Raw genomic sequence first — 17,899 nt, 5'->3', positions numbered from 1 at the left:
AGGATCCTTCCAGACTAAGGGGCATCCTTAACAGCCACCAACAGCCTCCTCAGCACTCCATCTCCATCTTCCACCTGACTGCCCCTCCTAGCATGCCTATTTATGAGGTAGCCTGCTCCATGCCAACCCTTTACTGGGGAATGGCTGAGGCCCTCATAAACATTCCAAGTAGCTCCTCCTAGCTTCCACCCACTATGCCTAGAACATTCTCCAGTGTCTCAGAAAACATAGGGAGGCACCAGAAGCCTGCTAGGCTGAGTCATCCAGCCCTGAGTCACTGAACCCTGACCCAGATTTACAGCTCAGGCTTAACACTGAGATGAACCAAGTTTCCCTATACTACCCATTCTACACTAACAAACCTAGCACACCAAAGGGTGCTACAAACACAAGGAGCCAATCACATGTGCTGCAGTGCAGATGTGCTAACAAAGAACATGCAGACAGGAGGAGAAAGCAGGGTACAAGAGAGATGAGCTCATCAGAGTCCTGCTTCTCCTGCTGTGGGCAAGGACAAGTCCTAGTTTTACTACAGTAAAGTCAGGTCTCAAGGGTGGGCTCTGCTGTCTGCCTGGGTGGGGGGGGTCAACCTTGGGACTGAATGGACAGAACTATAAATCCTTTCACTAGTACATGTTTATATATATATATATATATATATATATATATATATATATATATATATATATATATATATATATATATATATATATATATTTGATCAGTTAATCTGGAGTTAAACATTAATATTTCACTGACTTCAGCTGTTGCTTGGAGTTGCTCTACATCTTGTTCAGATGTGTGTTTTAAATCTGCTGTTCTCTATATCCTTATAAAACAATTCTGTATATTTATGTGATCTCTCAAAAATATACAAGTAAACAATGATAAGCTTTGTCCATGTTAGTGATTTACAGCACAGAGTTCAGAAACAATTTGGTAATGTTACTAAAAACAGACTGTTTCCCCTTGTCCCTAACGGACCTCTTAATGCTTAATGGCTTTATGCTGTAGTGGCTACAATATAATGTATGACACGCCACGCCAGCACTAAAGAGATTGAAGCAAGCGTTGGCTCTTTTCATTTATTAGATACAAAGGTCTTCACAGAGATTTCCCACATGACAGCACTTCTGCCAGCAAACAGAGAGCAAGGCCAGATCAGCCACATTCTAGCACAAGATGACTTGACAATTTTGTTTTCACTGGCTGGATTCTGAACCAAAACTAAAATGACTTTACCCATTGTTTACCATGTATATCCATTACTACAATTTTGATGAAACATTAAGTTTGGCCACTTCCAACCCTTATCCAGACCTCTAGCAATTAAAATTGTCACATTCAGCAGCTAAATTATCAATTATACTAAAGGCTGCATATAGACAGACAGATTGTGTATGCATAGCATTGTCAGAGTAGATATGTAACATAGACTACAAACCCCATGCAGAGAAACGATAAACAGTCCAAAATAACAGAACCGTCAGTGCAGTGAGTTTGGACTGCACATGTCCGATGTTACTAATAACATTTCTGAAATTGCTTCACCATGCAACCTATCACCTGATTCAGATGGTACTAATCAAACATGATTTTCTGTAGTCAAAAGGAACTTTCACTCTATGAACATAAATTTATCAGAAAGATAACAACACAGCTGGCATTGTTTCTTATTGCTTACCAGTCTGCTTCTACTGTAAGCTATAATTACAGCCAATTTCAGAATTGCACATGTACAGCAGCCCAAAAAAATAATTATCTACGCGTGTGCTGCGTAAATTGTATCTATACGTTTTCTGTATGATGACTAGGGATGAGCTTCGTGTTCGAGTCGAACCCATGTTCGACTCGAACATCGGCTGTTCGATCGTTCGCCGAATTGCGAACGTTATGGGCCGTTCGCGCTAAATTCGTGTGGCGCGTCACGGCCCATAATTCACTGCGGCATCGCAGTGCATTGCTGGCTGATGATTGGCCAAGCATGCACTATGACCCGCATGCTTGGCCAATCACAGCGCTGTCAGTAGAGAGAGCTGTAATTGGCCAAAGCCAGGGTGGCTTTGGCCAATTATGGCTCAGGGGATTTAGTACACACCCCACACTATATAAGGCCGCCTGCACGGCGGCCCTGTGTAGTGTGTGTTCCGGTGTGCTGAGAGATAGAGAGAGAGAGAGACAGTGTCATTTGATTTGAGTTAGATAGATTAGGCAGAACAGTCAGTCAGTTAGCTGCACTTACAGTGTATTGTGTATATATATGCATCCCAGGTGTTGCATATATATATATACACTGTATTCAGTTTAGCTAGATCTGTTCCTGTTATCTTCTATCTAGACTATTTACATTTAATGCAGTGCGTCCTGCTCACAGTGTTCAGCTAGATCCGTTCCTGTTAAATTCCTACTGACCGGCAGGCTTGTCTGGTTACAGTATATAAAGCTACCTGAAGAAAATTACAGGTGTTCTATTTGATCCTATTAGTACCACGGTCAGGCAGCTAGACTATTTACATTTAGTACAGTGCGTCCTGCTCACAGTGTTCAGCTAGATCCGTTCCTGTTATCTTCCTACTGACAGGCAGGCTTGTCTGGTTACAGTATATAAAGCTACCTGAAGAAAATTACAGGTGTTCTATTTGATCCTATTAGTACCACGGTCAGGCAGCTAGACTATTTACATTTAGTACAGTGCGTCCTGCTCACAGTGTACAGCTAGATCCGTTCCTGTTATCTTCCTACTGACAGGCAGGCTTGTCTGGTTACAGTATATAAAGCTACCTGAAGAAAATTACAGGTGTTCTATTTGATCCTATTAGTACCACGGTCAGGCAGCTAGACTATTTACATTTAGTACAGTGCGTCCTGCTCACAGTGTACAGCTAGATCCGTTCCTGTTATCTTCCTACTGACAGGCAGGCTTGTCTGGTTACAGTATATAAAGCTACCTGAAGAAAATTACAGGTGTTCTATTTGATCCTATTAGTACCACGGTCAGGCAGCTAGACTATTTACATTTAGTACAGTGCGTCCTGCTCACAGTGTACAGCTAGATCCGTTCCTGTTATCTTCCTAATGACAGGCAGGCTTGTCTGGTTACAGTATATAAAGCTACCTGAAGAAAATTACAGGTGTTCTATTTGATCCTATTAGTACCACGGTCAGGCAGCTAGACTATTTACATTTAGTACAGTGCGTCCTGCTCACAGTGTTCAGCTAGATCCGTTCCTCTTATCTTCCTACTGACAGGCAGGCTTGTCTGGTTACAGTATATAAAGCTACTTGAAGAAAATTACAGGTGTTCTATCCCAGCTTAGTGCAGCTACAGGCCATTAGTATGTCTGGAAGGCCAAGAAGGAGAGGCAGACAGTCACAAGCCAATAAGAGAGGGCAAGCAGGCTCTGTGTCTAGTGCTGGTCGTGGAGACGGTGCATCCTCATCAGCACGTGGCCATGGGACACGCTTGGCCTTTTTTTCGGCAGCTGGCCATGTTGAGCCGCAACATGCGGAAGACTTGGTCGAGTGGATGACCAAGCCGTCCTCATCCTCCTCATCCTCTCTCACCCATGCCCAGGGTGCTTTGTCTGGCAAAGCAGCGGCCTCTTCCCTCAGCTCAATGTCATCAGTGACTCCTTCCCTAGCTCCACCATGTCCTCATGAGGATTCCCTCGAACTGTTTGACCACAGTGTTGGGTACATGCTCCAGGAGGATGCCCAGCGTTTGGAAGGCTCTGATGACGATACTGAGCTCGATGAAGGCAGTAACATGAGCGCGGACAGAGGGGGTGCCCAAGAAGGACAGCAATCTGGCAGTCATGCTCCCCCTGCTGCAGCATACTGCCAGGTTTGCTCCAGTGATGAGGAGGGAGGGGATGATGAGGTCACTGACTCAACGTGGGTGCCTGATAGGAGAGAGGAGGAGGAGGAGGAGGAGGAGGAGGAGGAGGAGGAGGAGGAGGCGGCAGCACATCACCAACGAGGCAGGATGCCCTCCAGGGGCCAGCCTAAGGGCAGCACATTGACTGCATCACACCCCAAAGCTCCACATGTGCAGGGCGCTGCAGTCTCTGCGCGTTATTCAAAAAGTTCTTTGGTGTGGGCCTTTTTTGAGACGAGTGCATCAGATCGCACCGCTGCTATTTGCAACATATGTCTCAAGCGTATCTCGCGTGGCCAAAATATCTCCCGCTTGGGTACCACATGCTTGACCAGACATATGTTGACCTGCCATGCAGTTCGTTGGCAAGCGTATCTAAAAGACCCACACCAAAGAACAAAGAGGATCTCTCCTTGCTCCTCATCAGCTGAGATTTCCAACCCCACTAGACCTTCAGTCCTCTCTGAGACCTGCAGTGAGAGGAATGAAGGTGTAGAATTAGGTGTGTCACAGCCAAGTACTTGTGGGCAATCTGCTTTTGGTACACCGACGTCAGATTGTACCAGGCAAATTTCCCTGCCCCAGCTGCTGCACCGCCGAAAGAAGTTTGCTCCCAGCCATCCACATGCCCAGCGGTTGAATGCTAGCTTGGCAAAATTGCTAGCACTTCAACTGCTGCCTTTTCAGTTGGTAGACTCTGCCCCCTTCCGTGAGTTTGTGGAATGTGCGGTTCCTCAGTGGCAGGTACCCAAACGCCACTTTTTCTCACGGAAGGCGATTCCGGCTCTCTACCGGCATGTGGAAGGCAATGTCCATGCCTCGCTGGACAGGGCGGTCAGCGGTAAGGTGCATATTACCGCTGACTCATGGTCCAGCAGGCATGGACAGGGACGTTACCTAAGTTTCACGGCGCATTGGGTGACTCTGCTGGCAGCTGGGAAGGATGCAGGACAAGGTGCAGTAGTGTTGGAGGTTGTTCCGCCACCACGCCTCCAAAATGCTGATTGTGACACACCTCTCTCCTCCACCCCCTCCTCTTCTTCTTCCTCCATGGCCTCTTCCTCGGAACCAGCGGTGCTCCGTAGGCGTTCAAGGGGCTACGCAAGTACGCAGGCCAAAAGATGCCATGCGGTGCTTGAGCTGGTGTGCTTGGGGGACAGGAGCCACACTGGGGCAGAGGTTCTGTCAGCTCTGCAGGGGCAGGTTCAGAGGTGGTTGACGCCACGCCAACTTAAGGCAGGAATGGTGGTTTGCGACAATGGCACCAACCTCCTCTCTGCCCTCCGACAGGGACAAATGACCCATGTGCCCTGTTTGGCTCACGTCCTTAACTTGGTGGTGCAGCGGTTCTTGGGCAGGTACCCGGGCTTACAGGATGTCCTGAGGCAGGCCAGGAAAGTCTGTGTGCATTTCCGCCGGTCATATAATGCCAGTGCTCGGCTGACGGACCTCCAAAAGGAGTTTAACCTGCCCAAGAACCGCCTAATCTGTGACATGCCCACCAGGTGGAACTCAACGTTGGCCATGCTGCAGCGGCTGCACACGCAGCAGAGGGCCATAAATGAGTACCTGTGCGACTATGGCACCAGGACAGGGTCAGGGGAGCTTGGTTTTTTTTCCCCACGCCAGTGGGCCATGATCAGGGATGCATGCACTGTCCTGTCACCATTCGAGGAGGCCACGAGGATGGTGAGCAGTGACAGTGCATGCATCAGTGACACTGTCCCCCTTGTCCACCTGTTGGAGCACACGCTGCGTGGAATAATGGACAGGGCACTTGAGGCAGAACAGAGGCAGGAAGAGGAGGACTTCCTTAGCTCTCAAGGCCCCCTTTATCCAGACAGTGTTCCTGCGTGCCCGCCGATCACACAGGAAGAGGACGAGGAGGAAGAGGAGGAGGAGGAAGATTGTGTCAGTATGGAGGTGGAGCCTGGCACTCAGCATCAGCAGCAGTCTTTAAGGGATCAGTCCCAAGAAACACATGGACTTGTACGTGGCTGGGAGGAGGTGGCTGCGGACCATGTCGTTCTTAGTGACCCAGAGGACTCCGGACCGAATGCCTCAGCAAACCTACGCTGCATGGCCTCCCTGATCCTGCAAAGCCTGCGTAAGGATCCTCGTATTCGTGGTATCAAGGAGAAGGACCAATACTGGCTGGCAACCCTCCTTGATCCACGTTACAAGGGTAAGGTTGCGGACCTTATCTTGCCATCGCAGAGGGAGCAGAGGATGAAACATCTTCGGGAGGCCTTGCAGAAAGGTCTGTGCAACGCGTTCCCAGAGACTGGGAGGTTACAAACTCCTGTTTCTGGACAACGTGTTGCTGAGGCTTCGGTCAGTCAAAGAAGGAGCGGTGGAGAAGGTGGCCGTCTGACCGATGCGTTCAGACAATTTTTTGGTCCGCAGCCCCAAGGTATGATCGGTTCCAGCAACCATCGCCAGCGTCTGTTTTACATGGTGCAGGAATACCTAGGGGCAAGATCAGACTTGGACACCTTTCCCACCGAAAATCCTCTGGGTTACTGGGTCTTGAGGATGGATCACTGGCCAGAGCTTGCACAGTATGCAATTGAGCTACTGGCCTGTCCTGCATCCAGCGTTCTTTCGGAACGCACATTCAGTGCTGCTGGAGGCGTGGTAACCGATCACAGGGTGCGTCTGTCCACCGACTCGGTCGATCGGCTGACCTTCATAAAAATGAATGAGTCTTGGATCACCACCAGCTACCAAGCACCTGATGCTGATGTAACCGAATAATTTTTTTTGAAATCTCAGATCCCTTCAAAGACTGCCTATGCTGATGCTGAGTGACTATCCCTGAGTAATTATCCTCTTCCTCCTCAATCATCACGCTGATAGCTTGTTGCAGTGTTGTGGCACCAGCACCAGTGCCTAAGGCCCAATTTTTCTGCCCCTGTCTAACAGGGGCGTGTAATTACAATTTTTGATGCAATACTTTGCAGCAGGGCTCGTTCCTGCGTTCCAACTAGAGTGTCTGTGAGGGGTTGCAGTGTTGTGGCACCAGCACCAGTGCCTAAGGCCCAATTTTTCTGCCCCTGTCTAACAGGGGCGTGTAATTACAATTTTTGAAGCAATAATTTGCAGCAGGGCTCGTTCCTGCGTTCCAACTAGAGTGTCTGTGAGGGGTTGCAGTGTTGTGGCACCAGCACCAGTGCCTAAGGCCCAATTTTTCTGCCCCTGTCTAACAGGGGCGTGTAATTACAATTTTTGAAGCAATAATTTGCAGCAGGGCTCGTTCCTGCGTTCCAACTAGAGTGTCTGTGAGGGGTTGCAGTGTTGTGGCACCAGCACCAGTGCCTAAGGCCTAATTTTTCAGCTCCTGTTCAACAGGGGCATGTAATTACAATTCTTGATCTAATATTTCACAGCAGGGCCCTGTGAGGGCTTACAGTGTTGTGGCCACAGCAACACCTAAGGCCCAAATTTCTGCTGAGTATATAGGGCAGGACCCTACTTTCAAACATCTAACTTACAAACGACTCCTACTTGCAAACGGAAGGAGACAACAGGAAGTGAGATGAAATCTACCCCTAGGAAGGGAAATTCTCTCCTGTAAGAGTTAATATGGGAAAACAAGTTCTCCTTTCCACTGATGCTTTCCAATCCTTGTTCCACAAAAAAACCCAAATTTTCAAAAAACATTTTTCATTGGGACAAAAAAGTGAGGTGAAATCTTCTGAAGAGGAGGAAAGACAGCAAAACAAATGTCACAGGGGTGATAACCCTTCCCTATGTTTTCCAAAAAGCTTAGAAAAGATTTTTTGGCTGGAGCTAAACACGTTAAAAATGTTCAAAATTACAAACAGATTCTACTTAACAACAAACCTACAGTCCCTGTCTTGTTTGCACCGCCTGTATACTGCTGTTCAGAGTATATAGGGCCTGGTGGCCCCACACCTTTCCTTATTTTAATTTGGGTGCGGGGTTCCCCTTAATATCCATACAAGACCCAAAGGGACTGGTAATGGACTGGGGGGTACCCATGCCGTTTGTCTCACTGATTTTCATCCATATTGCCATGACCCGACATGACATTAAACCCGCAAGCAGTTTTAAATGAGATTTTTTCCTTTAAAAATGACATTTGGTGCAGGGACTGTTCTAAACATGGGAAACACGCGTCACTTTACAGGCATACTATAGACACCCCCCAGGTACGATATTTAAAGGAATATTTCACTTTTTTTTTTTTACTTTAAGCATCATTAAAATCACTGCTCCCGAAAAAACGGCCGTTTTTAAAAGTTTTTTTTGCATTGATACATGTCCCCTGGGGTAGGACCCGGGTCCCCAAACCCTTTTTAGGACAATACCATGCAAATTAGCCTTTAAAATGAGCACTTTTGATTTCGAACGTTCGAGTCCCATAGACGTCAATGGGGTTCTAACGTTCGTGCGAACTTTCGGTCCGTTCGCGGGTTCTGGTGCGAACCGAACCGGGGGGTGTTCGGCTCATCCCTAATGATGACACTATGTTTGCTACACGGGATAGAGAATACAACAAAAAAACTATATTTTCATAGCACCGTAAATGGTTAAATGTATGTGCTCATGGTGCATCAGTCAATGATCAGGGAAGCTAGCATGTCACAAAGTAATTCTATACAGTGAGTATAGACAAAAACTATAGTAGAACAGCTTACATTTTTTATCTTCAGATAGCGTGGGAATGGATAGAATTTATTTCAGGTTTTGACTACTGTCTTTTTCTCTGTTAAAGAGATTTTTGTTCAATTCCTGTCCTTGTGCCACAACAGAAATTAGGAAAACATCATCCATGCAGTCATAGACCTCAGCAATACAGCACAAGAAGCCCCTTCCCACTATTCCAATTTAACTGTTTATTTTGCATTCTGTGTCCCTGGTGGGGAGATTGCCCTCTCTTTCTGCCCCAGTGACACAATAGGAAGTGAAAAATCTCCCCAAAGGGGACATACAGCAATAAAAACCTTACAGAAGTGCTAACCATTTTCCACCGCTACACTAAGTAAAGGTTTTTAATGGAGTTATAGTTAAAAAACCCCTTCCCGCCGAGCGTACGCAGATGTGCGTACTCGGCTTTCTGGGGTTATATCAGGATGATGCCCGCAGCTGCAGGCATCATCCTGGTACCATTGTTTAGAGCCGGCGATTGGCTATCCAAGTATAACAACCGATGCGGCTAAAAGCCGCTCGGCTGTTATACCGGAGGAGCGGGAGGGGATTTCCCCCCCTCCTGCCGCTCTTACAGGGCCTCCCATTCGATCAGGAGGCCCGGTGGCCAATCGGCTGCCTCCGACGGCTGGGGGCGGGCTGGAACGAAGCTGTGGGTGGCTTCGTTCCAGCCTTCTAATTGTAAATGCGGAAGCGACGTCATGACGTCACTTCCCGTTTACTCGGCTGCCAATGGTGCGGATTTTAAAAAAATACACAGTATTCAGAATCGCCGTTTTCGGCGATCTGAATACTTTGAAGTGACCCCCGATCCCTCCATAAAGTGTACCTGTCACCACTTATTACTGTCACAAGGGATGTTTACATTCCTTGTGACAGCAATAAAAGTCATCAAATTTTTTTTAACACAATTTATAAATATATAATTAAATAAAATAAATAAGAAAAAAATTTTTTAAAGCGCCCCCGTCCCCGCGAGCTCGCGCGGCAAAGAAAACGCATACGGAAGTCGCGCCTGCATATGTAAACGGTGTTCAAATCACACATGTGAGGTATCGCCGCGATCATCAGAGCGAGAGCAATAATTCTAGCCCTAGACCTTCTCTGTAACTCTAACCTGGTAACCGTAAAAAAAATTTAAAGCATCGCCTATGGAAATTCTTAGGTACCTTAGTTTGTCGCCATTCCACGAGTGCGTGCAATTATAAAGCGTGACATGTTTGGTATCTCTTTACTCGGCGTAACATCATCTTTCCCATTATACAAAAAAATTGGGGTAACTTTACTGTTTGGATTTTTTAAAATTCATGAAAGTGTCCCTTTTCCCAAAAAGTTGCGTTTAAAACACCACTGCACAAATACCATGTGATATAAAATATTGCAACAATCTCCATTTTATTCTCTAGATTCTCTGCTAAAAAATATATATATAATGTTTGGGGGTTCTAAGTAATTTTCTAGCAAAAAATACAGATTTTAACTTGTAAACACCAAATTTCAAAAATAGGCTTAGTCATGAAAGGGTTAACATAACATGTCTGAAGCCTGGGCAACTCAAACTAAGCATTTGCTGATACCTTTATTCAGTGCAGAAAATTGCCAGTCACCACACAAAGTGTAAATAAGTGAAAACCGCATGTCTAACAAAGTGTAAATAAGTGGGACCAAATTTTATATAGAGTTGTATATAATGTCTAAGTATGTATGTAGCAAGAAACTGTTTTAAGCATCTGGATGTAATGATCATCTTGAAATGCTGTTTTACTGACTCTGACCTCTGCTTATGTGTATTTATCATTTGACCAGTTTCAAAAAAGGGTTATTTGAATTAGCATTATTTAATGTAATCATCAGTGTGAAAATGTAGGAGATAATATTTGCATATATTTAAACTGAACTTAACTTTTACAGTTTCTCCCTATTCTTTTTTTTTTCTTTTTTTTTTTTAGGAATTAATAAGTTTACAAAGAAAATTCGAAGCCCCTACACAATTGACAATAATGAAATTCTTGACTTCCTTTCCAGAGTTCCATCCGATGTGCAGTTGGTGAGTGGTCTCTATAATATTACTGTGCAAAAACCAAGAGGGTATATAATCAGAGTGTAGTTCTGGTTCCTTGGGTCAGACATATCTGGAGAACCTATGAGTTTGGATTCTAATCAGAACTCACCTGAGCGACAGCCCCAAATTATTCATTAGGCTGGTGGGCTGGTAGGCATCTTGAGTGCCATGCAAAAGAATCACTTAACCACCCTCCTTCCCCTAGCTATGCATACCCACTCTTCCTCACTCCCATCCCTCTCTGTGTGGAAAAAAAGCCCTGGGTAAGTTCCAAACTAACTTGTCTAAGTTCATACAGGGCTATGAACTCCTTCCCTACCTCCATGTAACAGGTCTAAAGCAATCAAAAGGCACTTGGCTTTGTCATATGTGAGAGGGGGAGTGAGCCGCATGCTCATCCACACCCATAAGTGGCAGTTATTTTTAATTTTCTTAAGATATTTTAATTGAGTTTAACGACAAACGTACATACAAGAAAAAGCACTTTGTTGCCCATCTCTTGGAGGGGATGATAAGGGACTATATACAATATTTTAGTAATAAGAATGATATCATTAGCAGTAATCAGCATGGATTCATGAAGAATCGTTCTTGCCAAACCAATCTATTAACCTTCTATGAGGAGGTGAGTTGCCATCTAGATAAAGGAAGGCCCGTAGACGTGGTGTATCTGGATTTTGCAAAAGCATTTGACACAGTTCCCCATAAACGTTTACTGCACAAAATAAGGTCCATTGGCATGGACCATAGGGTGAGTACATGGATTGAAAACTGGCTACAAGGGCGAGTTCAGAGGGTGGTGATAAATGGGGAGTACTCAGAATGGTCAGGGGTGGGTAGTGGGGTTCCCCAGGGTTCTGTGCTGGGACCAATCCTATTTAATTTGTTTATAAACGACCTGGAGGATAGGATAAATAGTTCAATCTCTGTATTTGCAGATGATACTAAGCTAAGCAGGGCAATAACTTCTCCGCAGGATGTGGAAACCTTGCAAAAAGACCTGAACAAATTAATGGGGTGGGTGACTACATGGCAAATGAGGTTCAATGTAGAAAAATGTAAAATAATGCATTTTGGTGGCAAAAATATGAATGCAATCTATACACTGGGGGGAGAACCTCTGGGGGAATCTAGGATGGAAAAGGACCTGGGGGTCCTAGTAGATGATAGGCTCAGCAATGGCATGCAATGCCAAGCTGCTGCTAATAAAGCAAACAGAATATTGGCATGCATTAAAAGGGGGATCAATGCCAGAGATAAAACGATAATTCTCCCACTCTACAAGGCTCTGGTCCGGCCGCACCTGGAGTATGCTGTCCAGTTCTGGGCACCAGTCCTCAGGAAGGATGTACTGGAAATGGAGCAAGTACAAAGAAGGGCAACAAAGCTAAAAGGGTCTGGAGGATCTTAGTTATGAGGAAAGGTTGCAAGCACTGAACTTATTCTCTCTGGAGAAGAGACGCTTGAGAGGGGATATGATTTCAATTTACAAATACTGTACTGGTGACCCCACAATAGGGATAAAACTTTTTCGCAGAAGAGAGTTTAATAAGACTCGTGGCCACTCATTACAATTAGAAGAAAAGAGGTTTAACCTTAAACTACGTAGAGGGTTCTTTACTGTAAGAGCGGCAAGGATGTGGAATTCCCTTCCACAGGCGGTGGTCTCAGCGGGGAGCATTGATAGCTTCAAGAAACTATTAGATAATAACCTGAATGACCACAACATACAGGGATATATAATGTAATAATGACACATAATCACACACATAGGTTGGACTTGATGGACTTGTGTCTTTTTTCAACCTCACCTACTATGTAACTATGTAACTATATCTCAGTGCACAGAAAGGGACTATGCACTCAACAAGCATTAAACAATAATATGCAAATATAATCACACACTTCCCTTGTGGTTATTGAATATATGATGATAAGGCACTTTACCGGTAACATAGTTTGAGTCTAGTAAATACTGTACGAATCGAAATGAATAAGGTGGTTAGCACAACCAAAGAATGATATAGCTAGCAGATTGACGCTGGGGTAAGAGTCAGAGGGCTAGCTATCCATCTGCCCCAAATTTTATGAAATGTTTTAGCTTTTTTTGAGTTTATATAATGGTAGAGAGTTGTTAATTTGTTTCAGCCATGTGCGTCTTGTTGGGGACTTCCATAATAGTAATATGGACTTCTTTGCATAAAAATATAAGATGCAAAGTAGTTTCTTAGCATGAGAGGGGTCACCAAAAATGCCTCCACAAGGGGTTATTGGGAGAGGTCAACCATAAGTCTTTAGAAAGTTTCACAACAACCAATTTAAATAAGGAGAGGGAAGTACATAACATTGACATGCCTGGGCAATCCGGGACATGTCCGCTATATACAACATTATGGAGGGTTTCCCAGGAGGAGGCGATAGCCCCCTCTGTAGTGGTGCAGGCGTTGGCCACAACCGGATGTAGCCAGTCATGGATATGGACCAGTTGGGATGCCAAGTAATAGAGATAAAAGTTGAGAAATGCTAAGCCCTCCAAGTGTGTGGGGAGATGTAACGTTTCAAGTGCCACCCTAGGAGGACGGCCGTTTCGTAGGAACGCTGTGCGTATTGTATCAATACGTTTAAAAAAGGATTTGGGGATTTTGTAGGGGGAATTGGCCATAATGTATAGTAACTTGGGTAAATAGATAATTTTAAGGACATTGGCCCTTCCTATATGGTCCAGGGGTAGATCCATCTATGGTACCAACAGGGAGGCCTTTAATTAAAGGGGAACAACGAATATGTATAGCAAGAGGCTCCATAGCCAAGGTGAATAGGAGGGGTGACAATGGACACTCCTGCCTAGTGCCTCTAGTTATTGGGAAGGCATCAGTAACATGAGTATTAACTTATATACGTGCCAGTGGTGTATATGTGTATAAAGGAGTCTTATCCAAGCTACAATATAAGGGCCAAATCCGTAAAGCTGTAGCACTTGAAACAAGTAGGACCATGCCACACTATAAAAGGCCTTACATGTATCCAGGGATGTGATAGCGCAAGTGGGAGAGCAATAATGGGGATACTGTAAATTATGGAACAACCTGCAAATATTCATATATTCATCCTTCTGGACCAACTGGGTATAAAGCCTCCATGATTGCTCCTTACCAGTTTTTCAATTACAGTATTCAGACGGTTGGCCAAAATTTTAGCTAGGATCTTAACATCCACATTGATGAGAGATATCGGGCAGTAGGAGTCACATTTAAGAGGATCTTTACGGGATTTTAATAACGGAATAATCAAAGCCTCTCGCATAGTGGGGTTGAATTCTGGCTTCTAGGGCCTTGTTATATGTATAAAGAAGGAGTGGGGCATAGTAAATGTCTAAAGCGAGTGTACCATTCAACCGGGAAGCCATCCAGGCCTGGTGTCTTTTATGCTGGTAGCTGTGAAAGGGCCAGGGCTATTTCTTCAACAGAAAGAGGCACCTCTAGGCCCTCATGAGTATCAACTGACAGAGAGGGAAGAGATATTTGTTCTAGGTATTCGCTTAGTTGGGATTCAGAGTAGTGTACGCTAGTAGCATAGAGTTATTTGACAAAGGTTAGAAAGGTCTCCACAATATCTTGAGGGATGTCACTAATCTGACCCTGAAAAGGCAAGATTCGGGGAATAGATAGAGGGGAATATTCTGATCTAGTTAAATAGGCTAATAGGCGCCCAGCCTCTTTACCATGTTCAAATGTTTTTTGGGCACTATGGAGCATACGTTTTTGTGTGAGGTCAAGCAAATGGAGCTCATACTCTCTGTACCTGTATAACCATGTGTCCCGTGTATTAGGGTCGAGGTTTCGGACATAGGCAGATTCTGCTGCCAGCATGGTACTTTCTAGTTCCTCAGTACTCTTTTGGGTATTTTTACGCAATGCTCCTGTAATTGACATAAAAGTGCCCCTCAGCGTAGTCTTAAAAGCTTCCCATTCTGTTAATGGATCAGTTGTGCCCAGATTCATATTCCAATAATGTCCAATACCCTTTATGCATTCCCCCTGTACCACCTCATCCTCCAGCCACTGGGAATACAGTCACCAAATTGTGGAACCTGAGCCCGGGGGGGGGAAGAAGATCCACAGAAAGGGGCACATGTTCAGATACACCAAGTAAATAAGACACTTTCGAAACAATAGGAAGCATAACATCTGAGGCAAACGCCATGTCTATACGGGACATAGTGTGAAAGGAATCAGAATGGCAAGAGTACTTGCAGACATTTGGATGTTTCCACCGCCATATCTCAGTGAGGCCATATACCTGTACACAATCAGTAAATGAAGTGAAGGATCTACCCCCACCTCCCAAGCGATCCACAGCTGGGTTCTAAACAGCATTAAAGTCTCCCACGTAAAGCAGGGGACCCGGGGGCCTGGACAGGAGCATAAGGGACAATTTGGAGAGTAGGCCAGAGGAGAACAGAGGAGAGATATAAACATTTACCAATGTAAATATCACAGAGACAATTTGTAATGTATGACAAATCTTCCATCTTGGGTCAGTCTTGACTTGCAAAATCTCTGCTGGAAGGGAATAGAATTGTGACCCCTCTAGAGTAGGTCGTATTGGTAGCATGAAATGAATTAGCCAACCATGGGCGCTTAAGCGGCCTGTACTTTCGTGCCAGTGAGCTGAGTTTCTTAAAGGCATATTATATGGGTTTTGTTTTTTTCAAGACAGAAAAGACCAGGGACCAATTCTGGGATGAATTTAAATCTCTAACATTCCAATATATTATCTTCAGTGGCTTAGACATAGTAAATCAATCAATGCATAATAACTATAGTAAGGATGCAGAGCATAAGAAGAACATTGTAAGCCGTTCCATCCATATTATATACAAGTCAGGGCATGTGAGGCTAAATATAAAAGAGAAGTTAAGTAAATGAAAAACTGAACACAAAAAAAAAGTTATTTGCAAAAATCCGCAAACATCAGTAAAGGCTGTTGAAGGTCCAGAAAAAAAAATCCTATTCAACCCTCCCCGCTCGGCCATCCCAAACATAGCGAGCCTTGGATCCCTGAACAAAACACTCAACCGTGGTTAGAAACGTTCCATGGCCATGCCACAAGCTGGTATGGGGGGTTGTATTGAATCCGTAAGGGCTCTTGGTAATGGAAGAATTGTCCTGGTTCAGGATGAAAATCAACTTCAAAAGAAAGAGAGGGGCACAAATTGGTAGTGGCCCATACCATATTCCTGGAAGTGGGCCGGTGAGAAGTACATAGAAGGCAGATCCATGGCCGAAATCCTAACAAAACAGGATGCTGTGCCAACAGGGCATGGAAGAAGAATAACAACCCTCACAGAGCAGGCAATCAACCAGGCTAGGAAACAGTGTATGCAGGTATGGTATTCTCCATTAAAAGATCAGGCAATCTCAGGATCTTCAGCATAAAGTCAAAAAGAAAAATGTTTGTTTCAGGTATAAATAGACAGGGTCAGTTGCGCCCGCTAGGTGCATCTCCAAAGCGGTCATTCAGCCAGGCCATAGCTTCTTTTGGGTTTGTATAGAAGTGAGCTTTACCATCATGGATGATACGCAATTTAGCAGGGAAGAGCATAGTGTATTGTAGGCCTTCAGTACGCAAACAATCCTTCACGGCCCAGGAGGTGTGTTGGCGTTGGACTTCAGTAGAGAAGTGAGGATAGACAGAAATGGTATTGCCATTATATTTGAGCGGCCCTTTTTCCCTGGCGATACGTAGAATGACGACTTTTTCTTGGAAGTTAAGAATCCGTGCAATGAGGGAACGCGGAGGGACTCCTGAGGGAGGTGGGTGCGAAGGTGTGTGGTGCGCCTGTTCGATGAAAAAGGTGAACGAAGTTTCATCATTGCCAAAAACATCACGTAGCCAGGAGCGGAGAAACCGTACAGGGCGAGATCCTTCCGAACTTTTGGGGAACCCTACAAAGCGGAGGTTGTTCCTGCATGAATGGTTCGCCGGGTCATCTAGTTTGGCTCGAAGGGTCACCAGCTCATCCGTGGCAGTGCGTATCATAGTAGATAAGGGGTGCACAGTATCTTCTAAAGAGCCGATGCATTCCTCATTTGCCCCAGTTCTGTCATGCAGGTTCTATACATCCTACTTCAGTAGGGAAAAATCCAAGCGGATGGATTCTATTTGGGTAGTAAGAGAGGCCTTGCAGTCCTGTATGGCAAACATAATATGTGCCAGTGTGGGTTCAGCCTGGGGAGGATCAGTGGCCTGTCCATTTTCCATGCAGGGAAGAGAGCTCTGAGGTGATAGTCTGCTTATGAGGAGAAGACAGCAGGGGTCGAATCATTCACCCATGATGCAGAGTCCTGTGCAGAAGAAGGTGAAGGCTGGAGTGCCTCTGCAGGCATGGCCGAGGCCTTGGCGCCATCTTGCCGCAGGAACTGAGTGAGTTGCTCCACCACGGATGACGGCGCGGGCGGCCCGTATTTAACCATTATAGCGGTCCAGGTATGTGCCCACGGTTGCGGGGGAGAACACCGTGCGGTTCGGCAGAAGAAAAGACCCAGAATAGCTGCAGGATAGAGAGGTCAGAGCCGGAGCTGTGGGTTCATGCAGCCGCTCGCTCCGCCATCAAGCCACGCCCCCTCAAGTGCCAGATATTCTACTGCACTTCCTTCAGATTAACAAAGAGTCACCGTAATAAAGAAAGTTGAGTATATGCTGCTGGAATGGGGGGGTTAAATAACGATTTTACTTTGTGCTGTAAAGGTAAAGGAAATGATCTTTAAAAAGCTTACTCAAGTTAACAGGACACTAGGTGAACTAGGATAAGTAGTGGGAGAGCAGAAGAGACAAAATAACAGTAGATGGTTTTAGAGTGAGATTTAGTTGTGTTGAGGTGCTGCTCAACCCAACTAAGCTGATGCAATCCATATAACCTGGGTCAATGATGATTATTCAAACTCACCCCTCAACTGATGAAGTTTTGTGGTGTTAGTAGCCTTAAAGAAAATCAGTATTAACCACAATTTGTTGGCTGCCATTGTTCACTTCCCTCTAAAAAAGCTATTAAGTAAGTTGGCTTTGATACTGAGTCTTTGGTTGTAATCCTTTCTGAGTTATTTGGCCTCAGAAACTCAGAAAGCTGGACTATAAAATTGAGAAGGATTTTAAAAGAAGAGGAACAAACACAAGGGACACGTCCTACCTGTAAGTTTTGTGATTTTTCTATTCTTAATGTTAGCTATACTTAACCTTAGGAAATAGTTAAGACCCACTTCGGTTTCTTATGCTTTTTTTTTGCT

At 45.0% G+C, this 17,899-nt stretch overlaps 1 protein-coding gene across 4 annotated transcripts in view; it reads left to right on the top strand.

The window, feature by feature from the left end:
• The window catches only part of MCTP1 (multiple C2 and transmembrane domain containing 1), a 1,184,139-nt gene that overhangs the window by 1,154,533 nt on the left and 11,707 nt on the right, over positions 1-17,899 (top strand). For all 4 annotated transcript variants that reach the window (XM_073624522.1, XM_073624521.1, XM_073624523.1 and 1 more), the window contains one exon: positions 10,501-10,598. In XM_073624522.1, the coding sequence (XP_073480623.1) occupies positions 10,501-10,598 (98 nt within the window). The remainder of the gene's footprint in view (positions 1-10,500; positions 10,599-17,899) is intronic.

This window comes from Aquarana catesbeiana, linkage group LG01 (assembly GCF_042186555.1).
Source record: "Aquarana catesbeiana isolate 2022-GZ linkage group LG01, ASM4218655v1, whole genome shotgun sequence".
In the NCBI taxonomy this organism is placed as follows: domain Eukaryota; kingdom Metazoa; phylum Chordata; class Amphibia; order Anura; family Ranidae; genus Aquarana; species Aquarana catesbeiana.
Note: the sequence above shows the minus strand (reverse complement) of the source record. Positions and strands in the feature narration are given on the sequence as shown.